The following is a 24,117-nucleotide window of genomic DNA, read 5'->3' as shown; positions in this document are numbered from 1 at the left end:
AATTTAAATTATTCACAATTTGTCCATGATATTTGCTGTAATTTTAAGGAATCATTAAATAGTAAAATAATAGATTTTATGTTCACATATTTTTAATGCAATTTTTCCATTAAACACAAATATAAATCATACATATTTCGTAGGAGATACTATAGAAAATATACATATTCTGTTCCTTTCGACAATGTATTTTAGTAAATAACAATTGTGATGAAAGGAATTAAAGGAACTTAATGTGTCATATAGAATAGATAGTAAACCGACGATTTCTCATGGATTCTAATTGTATTTCAGAGTAAATAATTGAGTGTGCTCACTAATATGTCCATTGATAAATTGAATTAATAGACTCATGCAGAAGTATACATAATATGTATACATATGTATATACACAAACCTATGTACTACTTGACATATTATTGTTTGCGCTAAAATTCGTGATCATGTTTACATAGGTTACATATATGTATATATAGACTAATTAGAAAGCAGGCCCTGTTAACTAGTTTACAGTTAGGTTACAGTTCTACAGTAATGTGCAGTCTGCGCAGTAGTATGTTTTCATAACGGTATGTATGTATGTAGTTTGTAATCTGAATATATTTCAAGAAGTGATATTCATTAAGATTAGTAAGGCTTCGTCAATAGGTTTATACATTCATATCTAAAATATCAACAGTTTCTTACAATTTCTTAATTTTAATTTAGTTTAGTTCTTAGTTTCTAGTATTACAATATATTCGAACTCAAATCCAAATGTCCGACTGTAGTCGAGAGTATTCCATATTGACGGATACCCTGTATCTCACCCCCATTTATATAATGTGTATACCTATATGTACGATTATATATAAGTATATTTAAATACATGAACACATTCAACGTATTTGCCCCTTAACTCATAATTCAGTTTCTTGCCTAGCCTCTAGACTGTATAATAGGTTTGAAAATAATATTCCGGATCGAATTGCTCTCGTGAATGGAATGATAGGATTATATATACATGATTTTAAGTTCATTAAAGGGTACAGGGCATGTTGTGCAAGTTATTCTATATCTTATGATTAAGCTGTAATAATTTGTTGTGAATTTACTTGTAGTTTATTGCGATTGTATAGCTATCATGATTATCGACCTACAAATGAGCATGTGGCTTTGCTCGAGTCCTGTATCGACCTTTAATGAGAATGAGTGGGGTTCACATGTAAAGCTCCTCTTGATGTGTGGGCATAAGTTCTTTCGAGGAATCCGTATGCTAGCACTTCGGCATAAAGGACTTGCGAGAGGGCAGCAGGCACATGATGCTCAGGGCCATGACCATGTGCCAGATGGAATGGACTATGTGATAATTCTGCTTAGTCTGCAGAAAGGCATAGCAAACCAGGCCGACCATTACCAGCACCATGCCAAATGGCATGAAGATGATCAGGTAACGACGTGCCGGGAACCACTTGCGAGTCTTGGCACAACGTAATCCCCAGCTGGTCGAAATGAGGCAGATGCCAGTTAAAGCTGGAGCCAGGAACACCCAAAGGCTCTGTTTGTTGAGCTCCGTGCCAAAGGCCAGCAGAATGGCACCAAACATGTGCAGAAGAGAAACAAAGTGTTGTGGCAGATGAGCCATGGCAATGAGTGTCACCCAAATGGCCAAAAGGCCGCAGTAGAAATCACAGAACTGCAACACACCGATCTTGACCAAACAGAAGCTATACTCATCTTCACCCGAGTCACAGGCATGATAGAAGATGGAGAAGAACATAGCAAAAAAGTAGATAATGCCTTCGGTGTAGTAGCGACGTCTGAATGCCATGTAGATGCTGGGAATGAAGAGCAGATTGCTCAGCGTGAGCAGCAGCAGTGCCACTAGGATGGATATGCTGGAGGGCACCTGAGAGTCCTCAGTGCAATCCCAGCCACGATAGCCTTTCATGCACACGCATGTGGAAAACACAAATCCGCCGGACATGTAATGATAACATCGCCCAAAGCGACCACAACGACCGGCGACACATGGACTCGAAGAGATTGAAAAGACCACCGAAGTATTGCAGTTGTCCAGTGCGAAGTGCTGCTCCGTCGCCGCCTTATGATGTATCTCGAATAGTCGTGTCATTTCCACATAATCGGGTGTACACTTAGAGTCCATCATGCATTCCTTGACCTTCAGTGTCTCCGTTTCATTCATTCTGGCCAAACAGTCACTCGATCTGACGCATCTCTCATATGCTCTCGCATTTCCAGCACAGGAGCAGGGAGCACTCATATCACGGAGCAAGCTGGCGTGTTGACGTACAAATTCCTTGACACTATCGATGATGGTAACGCGAGCTGTTTCTGCCCCATGGCAGTAGAGGCCCATCGTCACGTACCTGCAATCAAAGTGGAATTGGGGTTTAAGTACATAACAGCAGCACATCTAATAGCTAAGGGTAAAAAAGGGCAATAGAATTTCGTGCCAGACGAAAATGTATGTGACAAGCAGAATGAGGCATCTTCATCTCTATAAAATATGTATGTTATTATATAGCTCGCTCGCTATTTTAAGACGTCGAAAATTGTAGTTTCAGCTTTTTGTAGGTAGCTGTCTCTAAAGCCTGACAAAAGTGCCCGAAAAGTTAAAAAAAAAATTGTTTGCAACTTCCCAACTTTTAATAGTTTATAATATTTAAACAATTGGAAAATGAACATGGTAAATATTCAGAAACCAATTTTATAAGGTATACAAATTCATGGCACTTTCTCTCTCAATTAATTAATATTGATTTCACCAATATTATATAAATTAAACATTAAACGGATAAGAAACACCGCTGTTCCATTGTCAGTTGCCTCTTTAAAATTAGTTTCAAGTGTAACTATTGATAATAGTGTTTGAACCATTGAGATTTAAAATTATATCTAAGAAATAACGTGCCCTATAAAAATTTACCTTGAATGTACGTCAAACATAAAATGTACCAATTATGGTACAAAATCACTAAACGCAGTACTAGCGCCATCTAGCGATCATTGTTTCATTTGCACTTACCAGAGGCCGCTCTCAGGAAAAGGTACATGTATAAGACCCATTAGATCAGTGCTGTTGATTATGCTGGAGGCATGCATCAGTCGCTGACCATAGCGACACTTGTCTGGCCAAGTGGGTACACCAGGCTCGCCAAGATGCATGCAGACAATGATCTGCATGCTTTGATTAACTCGATGCAGTTGATCGTGGGTCAAGATTAGCGTCGATTCATCTAGATCGGAGACTAGCTTCTCAGCCAGAATGCCGCCTCGCTCGGATGGTGGCAAAGTCGTCGATGGTGGTGCTTTCAAGTCATTACTGAAGCGCAGCTCGTGCTTCATGGACACGGCAAAGGTAAGTGTGCCACCAATGTCATACACATCGCCCAGTTCGAAGGCAAAGCCAGCTGCCGATTGGGCTGTCAAATTGAGCAGAGCGGGAACTGTGCCATTTGCATCCGGTTGCAAATCAAAGTCGAACATGAAGAACTCCCGATAGCTTTGCCGCAGCAGTGAATAGAAGTCCATGCCACGAAATCGATTGGGTCGCCAAGCATTCTCGGCATCGCTGTAGTTCACCAGCTGCGATTGCGTCTTGGATGAAGCATCCACTTGGGGCTCCAATTGCTGGAAATCGATTTGCAGCAAATACGATACACTGTGCACCTCGGTGCCCTCGGTTTCGGTACGGTTCTGTTGCCGCCACTTCGGCTGAGGTTGTGGTGGTCGTGCCTCGTAACGCTTGGAGGCAGTGACAGCATCGCCAACTGTCACTTTATTAAGACCCAGACCAGACATCGAGGCAGGTACCAGGCTGGGCCAGAACTCATCAGTGGCACTAACAAACCTGAGAATGGCATAGTGCCAGGTGCTGGGCTGCACATAAAATTCAATTGAGATCTCTTCCGTCTGATTTGGGCTGATGACCGTGCGATGAATGTAGTTGTGCTCGTTACCATTGAGCCCGGGCCCAAGTCCGCCATTGAAGCTGGGCGGGAATGCGTTCGCCTGGATCTGAAAGCTGACGCCGGGACATTGCATGCACACTTCGACGAACGAGATGCGTGCGGTGGCCACACCAATGTCGTCCGGCACATAGAACTTGTAAATTATTTCATTGTTTGTGGTGGACTTGGTGTTGCCATTGTTGTCCCTGTCTCTGTCTCTATCTCTGTGGTTGTCAGATTCTGGCCTCGACCCCATTCGGCTGCTGCTCGAGTGTGTGTGCCTTTGTGAGTGTGCATGGCTGTGTGTGTAATTCTGAACAACCCCGGCATCTTCGTACGATGCGGCATACAGTTGTTGCAGCTCTGCATCTTGTTGCATGGGCTGTTGCAGTGGCAGACTGTCCTCAAAACTAAGACCGGGGTCCTCATCGGGGCTCATATTGACTGCAGTCATGTAATGGCTTTTGCCGCTTCTGTTCGCATTGTTTGACTCCTGCTGCTGACTTGGGACCAGGAAACTGGTCAGATTGCCGTTATCCACTTGGCCATCGTTAATGATAATCGGATAGAAACGTGACACCGACAACTCGGCCAGCAACAAGGTGTCGCATGATGCAGCAAGCCCTGCAATAAATCGTCGAAGTCAATTACAAATCAAGTCAGAAGAAGATTTTGAGCATTTATGTTACCTTGTTGCTCTATGCGATCGTTGTTGGGATCCGTCCAGCTGATGAAGGCGACTGCAAACCAGCTGCCGGTCTGTGGACCTTGTATATCAATTCTCTGTTGTTGCTCATTCGATTGAAACTGTAAATTGTATATCTTAAATCTGCAAAAAGAAAACAATATAATATGTATCTAATTAAGAATTTAATTTATAATATTTCAAGTAAAAAGAGATAAGTACTTAAATTTGCTAAATTATATTTACAAAATATTATAGATACGTTTCTTAGTTTGATTCACACCCAATTTATTTCCATAATTGCATACTAAACTTACCTTTGGTCGGAATTGAGAAAGTTTTTGGGGAAAGTAATATTCTCCGGGTTTATCACAGGGAAACTGTTTGCCTTTAAATGCAGAGTTACGTCCTTGACTTTGCATTTGCTCTCTGAAATAAAGTACACATTAAGCTCCACAAAGTAACCGAGAGTGCGTTGTGTAAACTTACGAAAAGTACTTTTGGATTCTTCGAAGGCTTTAAAGCTGAAATACGCAGCTCGTGAATCGGGTGGAACTTCAAAGTGCAGTATAGAAACATCTTTATAGGAGGTGTACTTGAGTAATGAATTCGATGGCAAGCGCACAGTAAGTTTTCCATCATTGTCCATTTGCTCGATTTTCTCCTGCTGCGGCTCATTCACCAAGTATTCATCCTCAACGGACTGCTGATTAAACTGCATGTTGGCATCAATCTCGATTAAATTCTGGCTCAGTTGTAGAAGTACAATGAGTAGAACTGCATTGCACCGGAAACGGTAAGTTTGCGTACGAATCATGATTATTCCTTTGTCAGATGAATTTCTAATTTCAGCTCTAGAATAACAAATACATATATATATATATATTAAATTTGACAGTTAATCACTTATACATTAAATCTCATTGTATAGAGATTTAATTTGATAGCTTCTCAGATGATAAACATTTATTATAGTAGTGCAAAGTTTTAATATCATCTGGAAATGTCTTCAGGCGAATTTAATCAAGACACTTTAATAATGCAGCAGTTCGTTCATGCTCGGAAATTAATGCGTGTGCACGTACATGAAATTGTTTTTGGAAGCTTTGTCTCATATACGGAATTCCCAGAACATTGCTCTTCCTTCTTCAGCAATCACATTCAACTTGACAACCCTAATGATGATTCATTAACCGCTTTATTCACTTTACTACAATAAATAAACACATATAAATGCTGCAAACAAAATAAAAATTAATAGACACGTTTTCAGCACAAATCTACGACGCGTCTTCAGAGAGCTACACTTTCGAACTGGAGTTCTCTACTATTCCAAATAATGCTCCCCTGAACTTAATGTTATCAGCGCAAGTGCAATAAAACGACGACCAACTCTTATCATTATTAACAAACAAATTCGAATTCTCTATGCATAGACAATTCGACTAGAAAATACCCTGAGGGAAATTCATTGTGCCTATAAAATGATGTATGTTTGCTTCAATACATTGATTGTTAATAAATTACTAGCAATTGTGTTACTTACCCAGTTTATAAGCAAGAATGTATAAAGGCTGCTAAGGGCATAATCATGCTCCTTCATTTCATTTAATAATTCAAGCTATATCAGGTATAATATCGCCTTAACAGTCTCATATTTATAACTGTTTTATCTGTAAATGAAAACAAATATTTGTTATTGTTACGTATAAAGTTTGGCATGTCTTATTGAACAAGTTTTTCAATAATCTATTTCTTAGTGAAATATTTGTTTTCGTTTGTGAGCTTTCGATTAGATCACAGCACGATATGTTTTTCTCAAATATGAATATCTTTTGACTACTCGTATGTAAGTTGTTTATGACCATTTGGTGTATTTTTCTTTACTAATTAAAAACCAAATGGTTTTTCCTTAAATTAAATTTTGAGTTGACTTCCTCAGTGGATGTAAGTAAATAAATAAAAGTTTTTCTACGCGGTGTTTGACCCTATTAGCAAACAAATGTACATAGATATAAATCCTCAAGTACCATTGCAGAGCTGTAGTCAATTTGCTTTATTAAATCTGAGTACATTACATACTGCACACATCTATGCACTCACACATAATGCGAGTGCATATCTGCTGAGTAAATACTACATTATTGCATTCGAAGGCCTTTAACACTTAAAGTGGTCAATGTTGAGCATCCGTGGTGAGCTGAAATGTGTATTAATTCATACTTATGAACGATACGTGTATATAGTATACATATGTATGTACATCATATGCAGTTGCGAGAGTGCGGATTTAAAGGTACTGTAGCTCGTTCATGATTAATTTACATTTGAATTAATTTGTATGGCTTTATATTCGCATGCATAGTATATGCTTTCATTTGGAAATTGAAATGAAATCACTCTCACTATTGTTGGTAATTCACTAGGTGTAAATCCCGACACTAATGGGCATGTGTGAGTGTAGTTAACATTAAATCAATATTGCATTGGGTATACAATCAATATTATCATCACAATCACAATCTAGTCCTTAATGTCGCAGACAGGTGATGGGAAATTGCAATTCCGAATGCATTTATTTTTACAGCATATTATTAAGAATTGTGACCTGTTGACATCAATAATATATCGATGTGGAATCATTTTCGGTGTAATTATCAGCAGGCGGAAAAGCGTTAACCACAAATCAAAATAAATAAATACTCGTAGTTCTTCGATGCAAACGCAGCTCGCGCCAATCAATTGTTTACCTTACGTCACAACAACACACACTGCACTGACAGTTCAGTTGTGCTCGCAGTGTTGTCGCCTCGTGCACCGTGGAGTACTGTGCGGCGGCCTATTTCATCCGCTGCAGAGCGCGCCGGGTGACTAATGTAGTGTCATTGTACAGTGGGCTAATCAGGTGCATCTCTGTGTGCGTTGCGATCAAATACAAACATGCAAACATATATATGTAAGTGGATGTTATTTAATTTAGTTCAGTTTATTGCTCCTTCTATATAGTGTTTGACATGAAATGTGTGTGTTTAGCTCCACAGTGCACTGGCAACACTGTCAACGAGTCAATTGCCCATTTCGCACAATCGCGACTAGTAGACAATTTCATATAATTTGCTATGTAGCACAAACAAGATGGGAACGGCAGCAATGTGCGGATTTCGAGAGCGAGCATTGCCACAGTACAACTGATTGAGAAAAACTGCCTGGGCGATTTGTTTTGGCTGTTGCGCTGGCAACGCAATCTTCGGGGCCACTGTGGGACAATGCATTAGAGCAGTTTATAGAAAACATATATTATTCATCACAGGGCTATACTTAATACTGATATTAAAATGTAAACTGTTGTGCGTGTTAGTGGTTAGCTACAAAATACCCTGTAAACAAAAATTTAAAAAGTATATAAGTTTATTATGATTTATCTTATCAAAGATATATATTATTTCATTGAATGCTTTATTTAAAGCGGATGATGACCTATCGCAATTGAAATCAATTTACTTGTTATATTTAAAATAGGATTATTACAACAACTTTCAAGAAGCTTATAGGTATAAGTATTAAAAAAAAGTCCATAAATCTTACAAAATAAATTAAAGATAAAGAATTTTATTTAATTTACGAATTAAAATAAATACAATTAACAAATATATTAAATAAAATAAAGTAGCTTAACTATGAAATACACTATTAATATAAAATAAATTAAAATTATAAACACTCCTTTAAAATTATTTTTATTACACTGTAGCATCTACTATAGCTGAAGAAAAGCAATGTAATCTATTGAACATGATATACCACACAATAATTTCTGTCGCGACAGAGGTCAATTGCTGCATTAATATGCAGTATTTAATTCTCTCGCCTACACTTGTCTATAGCCGTCACTGTGCAGTTTGCGTCAGACTGGCATAATTTATCAACCATGAAATCACTGAATAATTTTTGCAGGTGAATTCTGCATACGCAATGCGTATCTACTATGTATTAATGAAGACCCATTGATTATGTGCTTAATGAAAGACATGCGTAACATGCGCAAATCACTGCAGAGAATTTGTCGATAACTACATGAAACCGGGTTACAGTACTTAAGTGATAAATGCATTATATTGTGAATTTATATTTAATTTTAACAAATGCACCTTTGTAGAATAATTTGCGAATTAATATTTATATGTATTTGTAAACCAATAAAGTACAAAAGCAATTACTTGGAATTGTTTATTGATCTTTTAAGCAGTTCATTGAGCAATTTCAGTCAGCTGATTTCCAAGCAAAGAGACCTTTAAGCTCTTAAAGCGTAATCAAAGAATTTCAGTGTGCGAGCCACTGATCTGCAAAGAGTAAATCGAAGAGAGAAGACCTCAAGCTCATAGTCGCGCGCTCTCTGCAACGTGTTGGGATAAAGTTCGTTGTTTCTTCGGTTGAAAACAAGTTTTTCGTATTCCCAACAAAGCTTCGTGCACTGATCGTGAATCAGTCGCCCAAGCACTGCGCTGCCATTCGCAACGTTTGTTCGAATTTCGTGGTTCGTAATTCGGTAGAACGCACTTCGTCTGGAACGCACATCGAGAAAGTTTTGTGGATACTACATATTTATATACCAGTTCCTCTATTGCTTTGTACTGGAATGTATGTGTTTTTGTGAGAATATATGTACATATAATGTAATACAAAATTTAATGGAATATATACAAAAACGGAAAAGATATCTTATATAATGGAAGAGATTTCCTTGAAACATGCAAAAACGTAACTCGCAGTGAATGTGTGTGTTATTATTTCTTTCACTGCAAATCGAAAGGGTGTGAATGTGAATATGAATGTGGTTGGAGATCTACGTTGTTTGTGAGCGGCATTCAAAATATTTTATTAAATACTTGAATTACAATTTATGTGTGTGTGCTTGTGTATGTGACTTAAATGCTGCCCATAAGTGGGAGTGACGTCATCGCGAGAAGTTACGATAATTGTTAAAGTGAATAGAGATACAACAGATACCCGCGTGATATTTCACGCAAACCAATATGAAAGTTTGAGTGCAATTAGAAAAGTAATTTCTATACGCGTCGCTTGCTGCAAGTTGCGAAATCCCAACCAAACTTGGCCTCTCCCTTAAGCCTACGAATTTGATATGCCTGTCTCCTACAACAACATCGACATCGACTACGACAACGAATACTCATTGGGTATGCCCAGCGATTGCGCCATGCAGCCGTATATGACCAAAAGAGAAATCGTCAGACCGCTTTCCGCTTTCCGCTCGCCTCTCACCGTTTACTGCGGCAACGACGACTATTTTCCTCAAGCCCAGTTGGACGTGTGTGCGTCTCTCCGACTAGGTCTCATCAATGGCTTAACTGGCTTTTCTTTCAGCTTCATGCGTTGAACTGGTTGAAGGCTAAACAGCGAGCAGTGAGCAACGTCAAGTGCAAACGAAATACGCGATGATTAAATTGAATTCGAATATGTATCGAAAATCGACTTATTCGCCACAGATTCACGAGTCACATAATTTGATGATTCGCTCTTGCATTCACTGCATTCATTCGCATTAAGACTCGCCTCTGCACAGTTATTCAATAACCATTCAATTTATGGCTGACAACTTCTGACCTCCCAAATTGACTTTAATACCAATGTTGATATGGCCAAACACCTGCCAAATTGAAATTCCCTTTGTCGGTTGCATAAGGCTGTCTGGCTGTTGTGTCTCTGTAGTTGTTGCTGTTGTTATTTTGTTGTTGTTGTCGTTATGTTGCATGACCACGAGTCGCGGTCAGTCGAAGAGTCGGCACGGATGAAAAGAGCGGCAATCGCAGTGCACTACTCGTGGCCAAAAGAATAATTTTCGGATTGGTTTAGGGCGGTTCTCGGGTTTCAGTAGCTCCGTCTTGTTTTCGGTCGCTTTCGAAAAGCGACTACGATGCTACTGCCCTATACTGTATATGTATCTTTTTAATTAAAATTTCAACTCTGTGCCTGTGTCCTTGGTTTCACTGACAGGCTTGCCGCTTTGGCGGTTGATTACACAATGGATCATCCCCATGGGCGGCATTTCACCTGTAAGCGCAGAGACCCGAGGCCTCCGACATCGAGGAGTATACTTTTCACCTTCGTGGTTGTAACAGCAACAATCGACTTGCTTTTCGCACATCAAGGTAAGTTTAAATTCCCAACTTAAATGTTACACGTCAAAATTTCAATGTTCAGATTCCAGCAAAGTGTATTATGATTTTTACACCAAAAGTTACTCACACTTATATATTCTTGTCTTATTTATATTATTCAATACTTGAATATTTTACATCAACATGATGATCTTAAGCCTGATTTACTTTTTCGAGTTTGCTATTCTTTGGAAGGAGCTTCCTAAGTTTTGAAACTAGTTTTATAAAAGTTTGCGTGGATAACACTGAGAATCTTGTTTTCACATTGAAGTATTTGGTTGAGACCAAACGATACCTGAACCTACAATTGTTATTCCAGACCCTGATATTTCTTGCAATGAAGTCGTTTTATTCTACGTAGTTTATATATCAGTTAGTATAAATAACCTTACAAAAGAACAGCAAATATTTGATGTATCATTCTACACACACACATTAGTTGGCTTAATTCAGATTACTCTATCGCTTAACAGAAACCTTATATAGTATAAACATCCTTTCAAAAATATTTGCTAAACAAGTTGTTAATAACTTTACAGCGAAAGGTTTTTTAGTCCTCGTCATTCGGCAGACAGGTTATCTTGCTTTTTATGCTCACAATCACTCAAATCAAATGAAAATGTTATTGGTACCTTTAAAACATTTCGTATATACGATTAGCCCCAGCAAAGAACAGCAGCATCCAACACACTCGGTTGGGTTATCTGATGCACGTAGAAGGACTTAAGTGGCGATTAGCACACATTTCTATAGAATATGCAATCAAGTTGGGATGCCAGTCAGTCAGAAGGGGTTGTTTTCTATGGGCTATTAATGGAATTATGTGCAGCCCTTCGCCTTTGTCCTTATCGTGCAATGAATTGCCATTTGGTAAATTGGCTCAAGGTCTTTGTGCTGCATTAACTCAAATGCAGGCAAGCTGCTGCTTTTAATGGGACTCGAGGGAGAAGTGGCATAGTGTAGTATACAAAATAGCTGCACTCACAGTGCATTGCACTTTAACCTGGCACAGTTCATGCGATGACGAAGTCACAGAAAACAGTGTAGTGCTGACAACTTGTCACGGTCAAGGTAAATGTCAGATTTTGGTTTCATTTCCAGCAAATTGCTTGAACAGAGTCAGTCACTGATTCAGATTCACCAGCATCAATATCGCCCACCGATGGTCTCTGGTGTGGGATTTCAAGAGTAATGATAATTGCCCCAGTCGAATACTTCAGTCTTCAGTCTTATTGTCTGTCCCCAAAACGCCCCAACAATATGCCGCAAATGCCAATTATTCGACAAGCTGTGACACAAAGCAATTCATTGACCCGGTAGCGATTGCTTAGTTTGGAGTAAACAATGACCGATTGTCGCATTTTTCAAATACATATAAAAATGTTAATAACTCATATTTTACTCAGCTAATGGAGCAATTATAAATCAAGATTGCAATATTCGCAGTAAAATATTATTATTTAATACCTTTTCATTTTTTCATTTATATTATAAGCAATGAATATAGAAAAGTAAACTAGTTACCAGAAACATCTTAAATTATTCTCCTATGATTCATTAGTTTTTAATTTCTTATGTCCAAACAATGTTTAAAGTATCAAAAAGAGGTCACTATTTATTTATTTACGTCAATAAAATCACAGTAGCATCCGCTTGATAGTAAATAAATCCGTTTCAATATCGTGCAGAAAAAAAAAACCCAAACAAACAAATGAACTTAGTAGTCGTAGTGTTTTGAAACCGGTTTAAGGTTACAGACCCGGAGACTAGAGCGGAGCAAAGTTTTGATCTCCTACTCGAAAAGTGCTCTCTCGCCAATTTAAATACACTTTGCTCGAAGTCGGAGAAGAGAGCTCGCTTACAGGCGTACTGCTCAAGCACACGAACAACGACGAATATCTGAAGGTCGTCTGGCAAATGTGGCTAAGATACAACTGTTGACTGCATAACCGGTTCGATTTACACACGGACAACGTGAACTCTCAACGCACAAGCTTTTGCCAATTGGCATCTACCAGATACCAGATGCCAGTCGCCAGTTGCAAATAGTATCACGTTTCGTCGACTAAATCCAAAGCGTACTGAAATCAACTACGAAATCTCAGTACTTTCAGGATGGTTAACAACAGACTCTTGTGAATTTGTACGCTATCATTGGGACTAAGCGTCTCCAGCAGGTCAGAAAAGGATTTCAATTGCGCACACACATTCCTCCTCCTCCTTTTGCTCCTCCACTCCACTCCTCACTTTCCACTCCACTTCAGTTCACCCAGAGCACGCTCCCCGGCAATCTTGAACCCCATCTTCATTTCCACTTTGGCATTTGCTTTAGGCGTCAACAAGTTGCACGTTGCGCACTTGCTTAAGTCATGTACTTTGTGCAACTAGTGGTGGTGGTCTGTCTCCCATGAAAAGTATCTGCAACTTAAATCAAACTTACTCGCAGGGCACTTAGTTGTGATAATATTGATAATGCTGAAGTCAGCAGATGGAAACATTTTCCAGTTTGCAGTTTGCAGTTTGTATGCGGAAGCACTTTACAGCGCAGAAATGTCGAGAGCAGTTCCCTTGTTTTTCTTTATATTTATCTCAGATTCCAAGTAATGGCATTAAATGCGGCATAATTCGTTTAGCTGCAAACTAAGATAGATGCGTAATATTTATAGTTGGCTAAGTTAGACACTTAGGTAAATTATGCTGTTGTAAAAATGAAACAAAATAAAGGGAGCATTTTACTACTTTATATTAAAAATTAAAATAAATTGTTGCGCTAAGTTATGGGCTATTAAGGGAATACAAAACAGAGATTTTATAGCTTACAATCTTTCATTTATGTAACATCTTGCTTGTTTCAAATAGTTTGAACCCTTTACCAAAAGAGATATACATAACTTACTTAACATATGGATATCCATTTTGGTCATTTTCTCACTTGGCTTTTAAACGTTACTTAACTTTGGACCCTGTGACTCATAACTCAGATGAACCGACGACACTGAAATGCAAGTTTAAGTGATTGCTTCAAGACAAGTTTTTCAACATACAGTGAGCTCTTAAAAAAGAATATTTGCTACACTACAAATGAATTTATTTATTTAATTTTCTTGCTACATTCTTAAATTTAATATTTGTTTTAAGACCAACTGTTGTTCTCTTCCCGATAAATATAGCAGAGAAAAGAGGGAATATGCAATACGAAATTTGTGTATCGCTTTAGGGAAGTTGCACTGTGTTGACTTTTAATTTGGGTAAATGTGTTTAGTAGTATTTCTCTGCTCTGGTAACGACAAACTTTACAACTTTGTAGAGCAGTGTAGTATGAGCGCAGATGCATGTTACGTTATTTATGAGCGAATACACTCATATATTCATACCGTATACACAGCCTTACTCAATCATTATGTAATTCGTTATCGATTTGTCGTAATGTATGTAGTTGTGTGAATATGATATGCCAAGCGCTGCGAGGGTCCTCAAGCAGCAAGCTGGAGGCTGTAGGACAAGAGTACAAGAGAAAGTGTGTGTAAAATCGAAAGTGTATCGCGTGACAATCAAGTTGTCCCTGAACAATGAAGCATCGTTTATATTTATGGTATGATTTCAGTCGCTGCACAGGAACAAAATGGACCTCCGATTCTGTATGTGCGTGAACGCAATTGGCGGATCTCCGAGGAGGAGCAGGTGGATCAGGTCATTGAACGTGTGCGTGCCGAAGATGCCGATGGCGATGATCTGGTGTTTGGCATAGAGCCGCGCTTTCTCAATCCAACTGGCTCTAATCAACAGAATCCCAAGATACCCTTTCGCATCGATCCGGACACAGGTGTCGTTTACCTCAACGAGAGTCTGAAGGGGCGAGTAAGTAAAGCAATTCATAATTGTATCAAATAATCTGTATGCTATTCAACTTTTGCAGGCCGGTGAGAATTTTCTGATTTACGTAACTGTCTCGGACGGACGCTACACGGCAAAGAATGAGGTTTTCATCAATATTTTGGGACGACGGGAGAGCACTGGTTACCAAGGCTTCGGATCCCGGCCGCCACCCTCCATCTCGAAGGTCGTACAGAACATTTCACAGTTCCTGCCCGCATTTGATCAACTGCCTGGCGTGCAGTCCATTAGGAACGGTCTGCCCCATAGGAGACCCAGCCTCAATTTGCCGCCCGGGTTTCCATCGAATAATGCTGGCAATTTTGGGCTGCCTTCTTATGCTAATCATTACCCAGCACCTCCGCCTCCTCTGCCACCATCATCTTCCACACCTGATGAGGAGGAGGAGGAGCCGCAACAGCAGAGACAGCCCGAGGCAATTGAGAACGGCGGTGAAACATCGACAACGCCTCGAAGTCGCACCAAACTGACACCCGTAGCTAATCACACCTCCGGCAACCCGGTGGCACCTTCGCCTACGACTGAGACAACAACAACGACTCAAGAGGAAAAGAGCAACGTGGGCAACATCACGCTGTTCACCATCAAATCCTCCTCCATTCCCATTATCATTGGAGTTTGCAGCCTGCTGGCTGTTGTTGTCATTATTTTCGGCTATCTATTTCGACGTCGCTTGTGCGCCATCAGTAAAACGCTGAAGCAGTCCAAGGAAAAGGAGGAATTGGCCAAGAAGTCCAATCCCAGCCAACTGAGCAGCACACTCACCGACGAGAGTCGCAACTCAATGGTGATGCAGCAATGGAATGGACCCGTCGCCTTTGCCAATCGTTATGTGCCCTGGGAACGTGAACAGCAGCTCGCAATGACGGTAAGAATAGTACTTTTGCTGGTTATCCTGGGTGTCCTAGATACGTCTCAAGAAATTATATGATTACACTCAACTGGAGACTCTCAGTTCGCTGATGAGTTGATGAATAGTTTATGCGTCCATTTCACAAGCACTTATTGAGGTATCCAGCGATAAGCTAGCACAATCATATTGCCAGTACTTCAGGGGATGAATTGTCAGCTCCTCAGCACGGACAGGCATATAGTATATAGTGTATAGTAGAGTGAGAGAGAGATGTGATATCGAAAAGACAGATACCGAAGCACAGATTTAAATGTCTGTCTCAATGTTCCTTCCTTCGGTTTCTGCACGTTGATTTCGCTGTCGACCTGTCATCCATTGTCGCCGGATTGACAAGCTAAAGTACGAGTAGCTCGCGGCAATATTCAGCACGTTGCACACTGCTCGCTGCATGTTGCACCATTGAACATCGAACATTGTACATACATTGCACAAGGCAGCTGGCAACATGGCAGCTGTGTTTCTCGCATCCTACATTGTTATAAATATGCAAATGCACAACTGTAAATTCGCATTCTGTCGTTCCCGATTCACCATCTCTAGAAGGAAGCGCAATTTCTATCAATTGCCATCCAGCTGCATTCCGAGATACCAACTGCAGATATTATTTGGGACTGCTTCGCAAAGTCTTTACCTCATCAATTCGCATATGAAATTAAGATTGACGGCAGTCATCAAGTATGGAAATAGCGTATCCCTCCTTACATAAATAATTTTGCTACAGATAATTTATTATGCTCTTTATGCAAAATACATTTTTAAACACACTTTTAAGCTCCAGCAGGAGCAAAGACAGCATACCCTACTTAAAGCCAATATTACTACAGGGCATTGCGATAAATATTTGGCTGATTGGTCAGGCCATAAATTCAGCATTCCACATATAATTATTGAGCTGATTATCAATAGATAATGAGAGCAACAGAAGGGAGATGGCCTTAAGGATTGACAAGATGTATCATAAAATAATTTCAAGACATTTTTCAATTGTATCATGCATTTAAATAACATATATTTACATATGCATTAATTTATTAAATATAATAGTAGCAAAGAGGGGATTAGGCTCGATGTCGGTAACATGTGCAATGTTCCGATATCCCTGCGAACTCTAGGCAGAGAAATTGAAGTGCTCTCTCGACTTAGTGGGACGCGAGCTGGCGCAATACCAACTCGTGCAAAACTGCAAGGCTGATGTGTGCTTCAATAAACAATAACTTAACCAAATTCGTCATGCAGCTTTCAAGGAAAGATTGGAGGCTAATGCGAGGCATTTTAACTGGTCGCTGTCTGTCGGCTGTCCATGCTGTAAAGCTGGGTATCACGAACAGGGATCAGTGCAGGAAATGCAACGAGTCCGGAGTTAAGGAAGCACTTGAGCATCTTCTCTGTAGATGCCCAGCGTTATCTCGTCTCCGGCTGAAATAGCGCCGTGCCACAACGATCTTCGTGACGTTTCACGGCTACCACCTAGGATGCTGCTGGCTTTCGCAAAAAATGCATCCTTACTGTGCGACTTCTGAGACGAAGATACGCTCCACCGGTACAGCTACAGACCTCCACTAGTCTATGCTTTACCCCGAACAGGGGCAGCCGGTCCTACCTATACCTATAACTAATAGTCAGCAGGCTCACAGTATAATAATATACTAAAATATGTATGTGTACACAAATTATTATTAGAGAATATATTTATTTTATTTATCAACAAACGCAAGCCAATAGCGATGCACAATTTGTTTGTGGGGATAATAAATTAAACGCTTCACATTAAATTGTATACAATTCAATTGTATAGACAGTATATGAGACATAGTAGATGAGCATACCGATAACTTCACTTTTTCCAGGAAATATTATGTTTACTCATTATTGATAATGAATTCGTCGGAGCAATAAACTCTTTCAGGAATGCACAAAAAAAACCTAAAATACTTCTAAGTTACATTATGAAAATAAAAAGTATGCGTCTTATAAATATAATTTTAGTACTGAGCATAATGATTGGTCAAGCAATAGTAGTAATTGAGAGTAATAATAGCGAAAAGACTCAGAAGATAACATTTTAAAATAGAAATAGAATAGATTTTCCATTCAATACACCGATTTCATTTCATTTTCTATACATTATCTATTTTCTGTTAGAGATAACTTCAGCATTCCCACAAAATATTATTACTAATTATCAATAGAGGGATTAAATAAACTTAAAACAATTCTGAGTCTAGTAAAGAACTTGCTTACCCTTTTGAGATAAAATATTAATACTGGGCATAATAGTGATGAGTATTTGGCAATAATTCAGCCATTCCCATAAAATATTATGCAGATTATTAATAGAGCTTTTGTGGTACCTTAATGCGAGAGACATTGTTAAATAAATGCCAAACACTTTTCAATTCTATTTCGCCAATATGACAACCGCAATATTATTGCCAAAACACAACGATATCACAAACACAATCGCCAACGCGACCGTCAATCGTCAATCGACAACAACAACAACGACAACGACAATGGGAAACATCCATTGCGATTACAACATAGTCGACTTTGCAACTATCAACAAGTGCCGCAAATGGCGGCGACACAGCAATGGCCGCATCCGCCGTGGGAGGTTCGAATCCGAGTGCTCCACTACCTGGCGGTAGAGCTGCTGCTGCATTGGAAGGCATTGGTGCAGACTCTAACTCGGATCAATGGGAATTCCCAAGACATCGATTGAAGTTTTTCAACATATTGGGCGAAGGCGCCTTTGGGCAAGTTTGGCGTTGCGAAGCTACCGACTTGGATGGTAAGTCCTTGCCACATACACACACACGCTCAGATTGAGTGTGTGCGATATGAATGATTCAAGCAGATTATGAATCTCATGAATCTCATGGCTTCATGCAATTTATATGTTTTTTATTCCTTTACGTTTGCGTTTTTTAGGTTCGGGCGATGTCGCCACAGTTGCTGTGAAAACGCTCAAGGAGAGCGCAGCTGAAATTGAAAAGAAAGATTTACTTTCCGAATTGGAGGTAAGCATCATATGTCAACGAACTGAATGCACTTTAAATCCAAGTAGCTTTTAGGTAAAGTTTTTGGCAAGTTTTTAGTCCCAAAATCATCCATCTTGCGTCTCAATTATCCCTTTTTTCTTTCTTGAAGATTTGTTCGCTACTGATTTCAGTTATCAGGAAAATTACGGCAAGAAAAAAATATTTAAAACTTAAATTGGTTAAATGGCAAGTGGCTGATTTTTTGTTGCTTGTTTTGCTGTGCACTTTGTTTTTTGTGTTTTTTGCGTGTCTCCTTTAACTCGATGCCACTTCTCTTTTGGCTTTTCCCTTCCATACTCCTTGCTACTCGATGGCTGACATTCGTTAACTGGGTTACTGAGAGCTTGCCAGCTAAAGAGAAAAACAGCCAAACAGCCAAACATCTAGCCAAACAGCCAGGCAGCCAGCCAGTTGGCGGGGCCTGGCATTTGAGTTTTTCGGTTAGATGGAAAGTTTTTTTAAATTGAAAATTAACGATGCTGAAAAGTTTCGCAAGAATTCCTTTCAGTAGCATGCAACTTGTAGACTTTAACACTCCAGCTCCGATGCTGCGAGAGTCCTCCAAGGAACAGCTGTCATCATTTTTCCCAACGCAACTGTGTTGAGAGTCGAATGTGTGTCTGTGTGTGTGTGTATGAATGCTTTGTTTTGCTTTAATGCGAATTTAAACGCACATTTCAATGGCTCGCTTTAAAACTCGTCGACTCGCTCCCAATGCATCAGCGTAAAGTTGGAAAAGTGCTGAACACTTTCCACTTCAAAATGATTTTCGAAACAAGTAAAAACCGAACTTCCAATAGTTGACCTGTTAGCAACAACAAAAAAACCTTATTGGACTTTGCTTATTTGTTTACTTGGCTTATTTGTAACCCACACACAGACATTAATTAAAAAGTTGGCTCAACGACATCCGTGTACCAAGTGCCTCGGGCTAACCGTGGTACAGGAAAAACAAATGTTTATTTGCCTGCTCGGTTTTTGATCTTAAATTAATTGCGGAAATGCTGGGAAATTGGGAAATGAGCTTGAAAACCCAACGGCCCAACAGCCCAGCCAGCCACTTATATTCCTGCAGGCAAAAGCAAGAGCAAGAGCAAAAGCATAAAACATAAAATGTAATCAGCTTTATGTCGGATAATAATCGTATAGCTTTCAATTTATAACGATAGATGTAATTTCGGGTAAATACCTTTACACTCGCATCCCATTTGAAATTGTTTATTGTGGCGACATTATTATAAATTTATGCGTTCATCCTGTTTCTGAGCATATTGTGCGCTCGGTGTGTTAATGTTTTGTGCGTTTATATAAAGTGCCGAAGTGCGAGAGAGTTATATGCATTATTATTATTATTATTCCGATTACATTCGGGGGCCTTGGCAATAAATTGAAATTGTGGTCAGCACTGGGAAACCATTGTAATTATCACATGGCACTTTATTGTTGACATATTTCCGTATAAAATATGATTGCAAACTTCATTATAACACCACGAACACAACGTATAAAATGAATAAGTGTTCCACCATTTCAGAATCTCAGTTGTTATTTGATGAAAATGAAAATGAAATTGTTTTCGGGTTTTTCATGAGCAATGACGACTGTCAGTCGTCAACACAGATGACACTGTCATGCAGCTGAGCAATGAATTTTGGCGGAGACAGGAGACAGATTTGGCTGGCTGGCGAATTTCACTCGTGCTTCCGTTAGCGCATTATAAAAATTTGTGTATGAATCAGCGAAAAAGCGTCGACAACAGACAGCGACGAGATACGGATACGGATACGATAGAAGCGTGAAGTGAAGTCCTTGCGCTCTGACGCCTTGACACTAACTGATTCCTGTTGCTGGCTTGGCCACTGACAACTCGACAGAGTCCCTTTTCTGAATGGAGTAGCATCCTCGCATCGAATTGCTCTCGTTGAGTGGACGGACCTGCGCATTGGATGCCATTCGGAATCGGAATGCTGCTCAGCTGGCCGCAGGCAATGTGGATTACTAGGAGAGTTCTAGCTGTGGCTGTAGTTGAGGCTGTGCCTGTGACTGTGACTTTCTTTTTGTTTTATGCTGTTGGGGCGAATACGAGTATTGTAGTATTATGGCATATGCCTTGACTTAGAGGAGTGTTGAGTTGCCGTTTAAGTTGCGTCCTTCATCATTAAAGCCGCATTTGCTGCTTCGCCCGCAGCAACAACAAACAACACAAACACAAGCACAAGCACAAGCACTGGGATGTGGCCTTACTATACTATATCATGTTTTGCGGATTACCCCGGCAACAAGAATAATTGCACTTTAATTTTACAACAATGAAAAATTATTAATGATCCTTGTCTGTGCTCAATTCGGCTTGACTTCAACTTTGCGGTCTGCGGTCGAAGTTCCGCTTTGGGTCTAGCTCATTGTGTCGCCATCTACCTTCCTTAACTCCTTCCCATTTCCTGTTTCCTTTTGCCTGCCGTCTGTCCTCTGTCTACTCCTTTATCTCCGCCGTCTTCGTCGTCGTCGTCTATTTAGTCCTCTTGACCTGACCCCTGTTGCTCACAAGATGGATGCATCGTTCGCGTGAAGTTGCCATTCAAGCCAAGAATTATGTGCCAAAAACTTGCAAGTTACCAATTTGCTTTCAGCTCTCTTTTTATTAGCCAACGTTCGTTTTGCAATTTGTCCACAAAAGGCACAGATATGAATATGGGAAATATGAATAAGAATATCATCATCATCCACATGCTGTGTGGATATTCATATCCATTTTTTGACCTCAAATTGTTAAGGGCAATCTGTCAGGGTTGCGTTGCAAAGGCAAAGCGAAAGCAAGAGAGAGAAAGGAATAGAAAGGAAGCCAATAAATTCTACTCCAATCTCAATTATTTTCATTTCCCCAATGCAATCGAGTGCTTGCCAACAATTGTATCGATAACTATTTACATTTTGCAAACTTTGTAATTTTCGTTAGCGAGTCACATTTATTTCAAAAGTTTTCCCTCTGGCAAATAGTCAAATAAATTGGCAAACAGTAAAATATATACTGTAAGCTCTCATTTGGTTTTCTCAGTCCTTCCTTTCACTCTATTGCAGTGTGAAACTTTGACTTTTGAAGCCTTATGATATCATTAAGTTAATTGTGGGGATAATCCGATAAGTTCTTATTGATAGTATCTTTATTATACTGAATATGTTAATGCTTTATTCAGGTGATGAAGACTTTGGAGGCTCATGTCAATGTGGTTCGTCTACTCGGTTGCTGTACGGACAAGGATCCGACTTTTGTTATCCTTGAATTTGTGAATCGGGGCAAGCTGCAAACGTATTTGCGAAACTCCAGAGCCGAGAGGTAAATTTGCCTATCTTACTATGAATTTAAATTAATATATTCTCTATCGATTGGCAGACATTATGGAAATACACACGGAAAGTCAAACATTCTCACATCGGCAGATTTGACATCATTCATGTATCAAGTTGCCAAAGGAATGGATTATCTCACTTCACGTGGCGTAAGTTAAAATGAGAAAATTTAAAACATTTACTCAATAAATAACACTAGAACAATTTTAAATATTCAGTTAGTAAAAAATTTTGTTAACGTATGATATAACTTCTTGTTATTTTGTAATAATTTATTGCAGATAATTCATCGCGATCTTGCGGCACGTAATATTTTAATCACTGATGATCACGTATGCAAAGTCGCTGACTTTGGATTTGCCAGAGATATCATCACTTCAAAAATCTATGAGCGGAAAAGCGAGGGGAAATTGCCAATAAGGTAGGCCATAAAACTTATACAGCGTGTACTATTTATAAGTTATGTGTGCACAATATATACTTCAAAGCAATATTCGTTTAACAGAGTACTATAATTTTGATGGTTGTCACACAAGCAGTAGAGTCCATAAAAACTATACGAGTGTTTGGAATAGGCTGACAACCGGACCAACTACATACATACATACATATGTACATCAGTTTGTTTTCATTGTTTACTAAAGCGACACATTCTAGATGTCAGCTTGTATTCAAACTATTGGAATCCATATTGATACAGATCCCTAATCTTGTTGGATGCTTCTTGTGAATTACTGGTCGAATTAAATAACTTCACACTATATTTTAAATATTTTGTTTAGTTGCTAGAATGTCGACAACGTTAACTGTTTTGAACAAATAATAAGAATAATATTTTTCCCCATTATAGATTTAATATTAGAGTTAAAGTCTCATAAAGTACAATTTAATAGAGTATTATTTTTTTTTACTTAAACAAATTTTCCTTCATGTAATATTCTAAAAATAAAACTCTTTAAAAAAACTCTTTTTAGATGGATGGCAACCGAGTCACTGTATGACAACATATTCTCCGTTAAATCGGATATCTGGAGCTTTGGCATACTAATGTGGGAAATCGTGACCTTAGGCTCAACGCCGTATCCAGGCATCTCCGCCGCCGATGTAATGCGCAAGGTGAGTAATTAGCTACTGCATAATATATAAAAGCACATACATAGCATACGGTATTCGTGTATTAATTTCAACCATCTAAATGTGTGCTACCAATAATTGCAGGTGAGAGACGGGTATCGCCTGGAGAAGCCCGAGCATTGTCGAAGGGAGCTGTACAATATAATGTACTACTGCTGGTCGCACGATGTTAATGAGCGACCCACATTCGCCGAAATAATTAAAATGCTCGACAAATTGCTGCACACCGAAATGGACTATATCGAATTGGAGCGTTTCCCTGACCACAACTACTACAACATTGTCAATCTCAGTGGAGAGAAATTGTAAGGCCTGTTCGCACATCGTATATCGAATAACAAATGCGAACACGGATCAATGCACTGCCACAAAGAGCTTTATTATTTTGTATATTTATTATTTTTTCGAATGAATAGAGGAATTTCTTCTACTCACCTTGTGTATTAAATGTAAACAGATATTTATAGTATGATGTATTTAATTTATGTATTTATGTATTTATAGTTTGTTAAACAAATAAATAAGTTATAAGAACATGAATACTTGTTGATATATTTTACATTCCAGCATCTACTTTGATATGCGAAAAAGTAATCGCATCAGAGCACACACACACACACACACACACACTCACAAACACAATTTACACTCACACAATTTTCTTTATCATCGCTTTCAAGTTCGTGGGCGGTTGAAGGGGGCAAAGCGGATGAGGCACATTAAGATTTAAGATTGGAGGGCAAAACCCAGACACAATTGCGAGCTGCGAATACGCTCGTCTTTATGTAATACATATTAATATTTATACTTGTAATGTTAAAGGAACAAATGCGGGCAATGCTCGAAGCTCGATGCTTGATGCTGCTGCTCTCGACACACGCTCCAGTGAAAAAACCATAACAGACTAAAACCACGAGCTCTGCGTTCTGCTTTCTGCGTTTCTCGTTCATAAAAAAGAGACTACGCTTTTGTG

At 39.2% G+C, this 24,117-nt stretch overlaps 2 protein-coding genes across 3 annotated transcripts; one reads left to right on the top strand and one right to left on the bottom strand.

Annotated features, from left to right (window-relative positions):
- Positions 1-71: 71 nt before the first annotated feature.
- On the bottom strand, positions 72-20,464 carry LOC132784291 (uncharacterized). 2 transcript variants are annotated; one of them, XM_060789814.1, is made up of 7 exons: positions 19,852-20,464; positions 6,185-6,311; positions 5,128-5,492; positions 4,956-5,067; positions 4,643-4,782; positions 3,029-4,577; positions 72-2,369 (listed from the first exon to the last, which is right to left on the bottom strand). In XM_060789814.1, the coding sequence occupies exons 3-7, from the start codon at positions 5,453-5,455 to the stop codon at positions 1,256-1,258; spliced, it is 3,243 nt and encodes a 1,080-aa protein (XP_060645797.1). In that variant the 5' UTR covers positions 5,456-5,492; positions 6,185-6,311; positions 19,852-20,464; the 3' UTR covers positions 72-1,255. The 2 variants fall into 2 exon arrangements, with proteins under 2 accessions (XP_060645797.1, XP_060645796.1); XM_060789813.1 differs by lacking the exons at positions 6,185-6,311; positions 19,852-20,464 and adding an exon at positions 5,724-5,959.
- Positions 9,129-23,628, top strand: LOC132784292 (tyrosine kinase receptor Cad96Ca). The gene is made up of 11 exons (XM_060789815.1): positions 9,129-9,276; positions 10,651-10,805; positions 14,419-14,672; positions 14,731-15,576; positions 18,166-18,412; positions 18,553-18,641; positions 21,857-21,996; positions 22,054-22,159; positions 22,292-22,431; positions 22,985-23,126; positions 23,229-23,628. Coding segments are annotated over exons 1-11 (2,346 nt in total). The 5' UTR covers positions 9,129-9,274; the 3' UTR covers positions 23,454-23,628.
- Positions 23,629-24,117: the final 489 nt, after the last annotated feature.

The sequence above is a fragment of the Drosophila nasuta genome, chromosome 2R, assembly GCF_023558535.2.
Source record: "Drosophila nasuta strain 15112-1781.00 chromosome 2R, ASM2355853v1, whole genome shotgun sequence".
NCBI classification, from domain to species: Eukaryota; Metazoa; Arthropoda; class Insecta; order Diptera; family Drosophilidae; genus Drosophila; species Drosophila nasuta.
The sequence above is the reverse complement of the archived record's forward strand: the minus strand, read 5'-3'. Positions and strand labels throughout refer to the sequence as shown.

Coding starts and splice junctions, on each gene's coding strand:
- LOC132784291 (XM_060789814.1), bottom strand. CDS start 5,455: ATGATTCGTACGCAAACTTACCGTTTCCGGTGCAATGCAGTTCTACTC. Junction 4,783..4,955: donor TTTCTCAATTCCGACCAAAG/GTAAGTTTAGTA, acceptor TTCTTTTTGCAG/ATTTAAGATATACAATTTAC. Junction 2,370..3,028: donor TTTCCTGAGAGCGGCCTCTG/GTAAGTGCAAAT, acceptor CTTTGATTGCAG/GTACGTGACGATGGGCCTCT.
- LOC132784292 (XM_060789815.1), top strand. Junction 22,432..22,984: donor GAGGGGAAATTGCCAATAAG/GTAGGCCATAAA, acceptor AACTCTTTTTAG/ATGGATGGCAACCGAGTCAC. Junction 23,127..23,228: donor CCGCCGATGTAATGCGCAAG/GTGAGTAATTAG, acceptor CAATAATTGCAG/GTGAGAGACGGGTATCGCCT.